The following is a 920-nucleotide window of genomic DNA, read 5'->3' on the forward strand; positions in this document are numbered from 1 at the left end:
TTTTTTTTAAAACAAAATTACATACTTAAGTTAAAAGGATCACGTGAAAATAGTAAATCGTTTGTTTTTTTATCGTAAATAGTTGAAGAAGTTCACACGTAAATAGTACATTAGACTTTCAATTCTATAAATTGGAACTTATCCTTCATATTCATATTACTTTCAATCTTCCAATCTTCCAATCTACCAACAATTTTAGGTAAATACATTTGAATATTATGGGAGAGTCTAGCCAAAATTTCAGTCATTTGAATTGTTTCTCATCGGATTCAACTAATAGGTAAATAAAGTAATGTTTTCTTATTTCTTAAAAATTATTTTTCTTATATGTAATATATTTATATTATTATTTTTATAGGTATGATCAAATTCAAAATGCAGTGAGTTATTGTACACAAATTGTAAATAATAATGTTATGGGTGATGAACGAGTTGGTGAGTTGCACAATGATGAACCTTCTGAGCATGAATTAACAGATAGTGATGATATGTATGACGGCGATGATGATAATGTGTATAATGTACCTAATGCATCCGTTGAAGATCAAAGTATTAATTATCATTCTACAGCGATTCCATACTTAGATCACACTGACGAAAATGCAGAAGATTTTATGTACACGAGAGATAACGGTTCCATTCGAATGGCACTTTGGAATTCAAACAATCCTAAACATATCCAGTCAGGTTCGATTGTTGAAAACTAAATATTTTATAGTTGTTTATTTATTTATTTATTGCATGTTGATTAATTTAATTTGTATATGCAACTAGGTATGTTATTTATGAATAAGATGCAAATGAAATCTGCAGTAAGAGCATATAGTCTTGCTATTAAAAAAGAATTTCGTTGTGATCAATCCAAAAGTAAAAGTTGGAAAGTTATTTGCAAGCGTCATGAGTTAGGGTGTGATTGGATG

The 920-nt window shown here is 28.5% G+C and overlaps 1 protein-coding gene across 1 annotated transcript in view; it reads left to right on the forward strand.

Moving 5' to 3' along the window:
• The first annotated feature begins 48 nt into the window (after nucleotides 1-48).
• The window catches only part of LOC107001303, a 1,951-nt gene continuing 1,079 nt past the window's right edge, over nucleotides 49-920 (forward strand). The window contains exons 1-2 of the mRNA XM_027912119.1: nucleotides 49-687; nucleotides 775-907. Of these exons, the coding sequence (XP_027767920.1) occupies nucleotides 417-687; nucleotides 775-907 (404 nt within the window). The 5' untranslated portion in view covers nucleotides 49-416. The remainder of the gene's footprint in view (nucleotides 688-774; nucleotides 908-920) is intronic.

The sequence above is a fragment of the Solanum pennellii genome, chromosome 10 (assembly GCF_001406875.1).
Source record: "Solanum pennellii chromosome 10, SPENNV200".
Taxonomy (NCBI): domain Eukaryota; kingdom Viridiplantae; phylum Streptophyta; class Magnoliopsida; order Solanales; family Solanaceae; genus Solanum; species Solanum pennellii.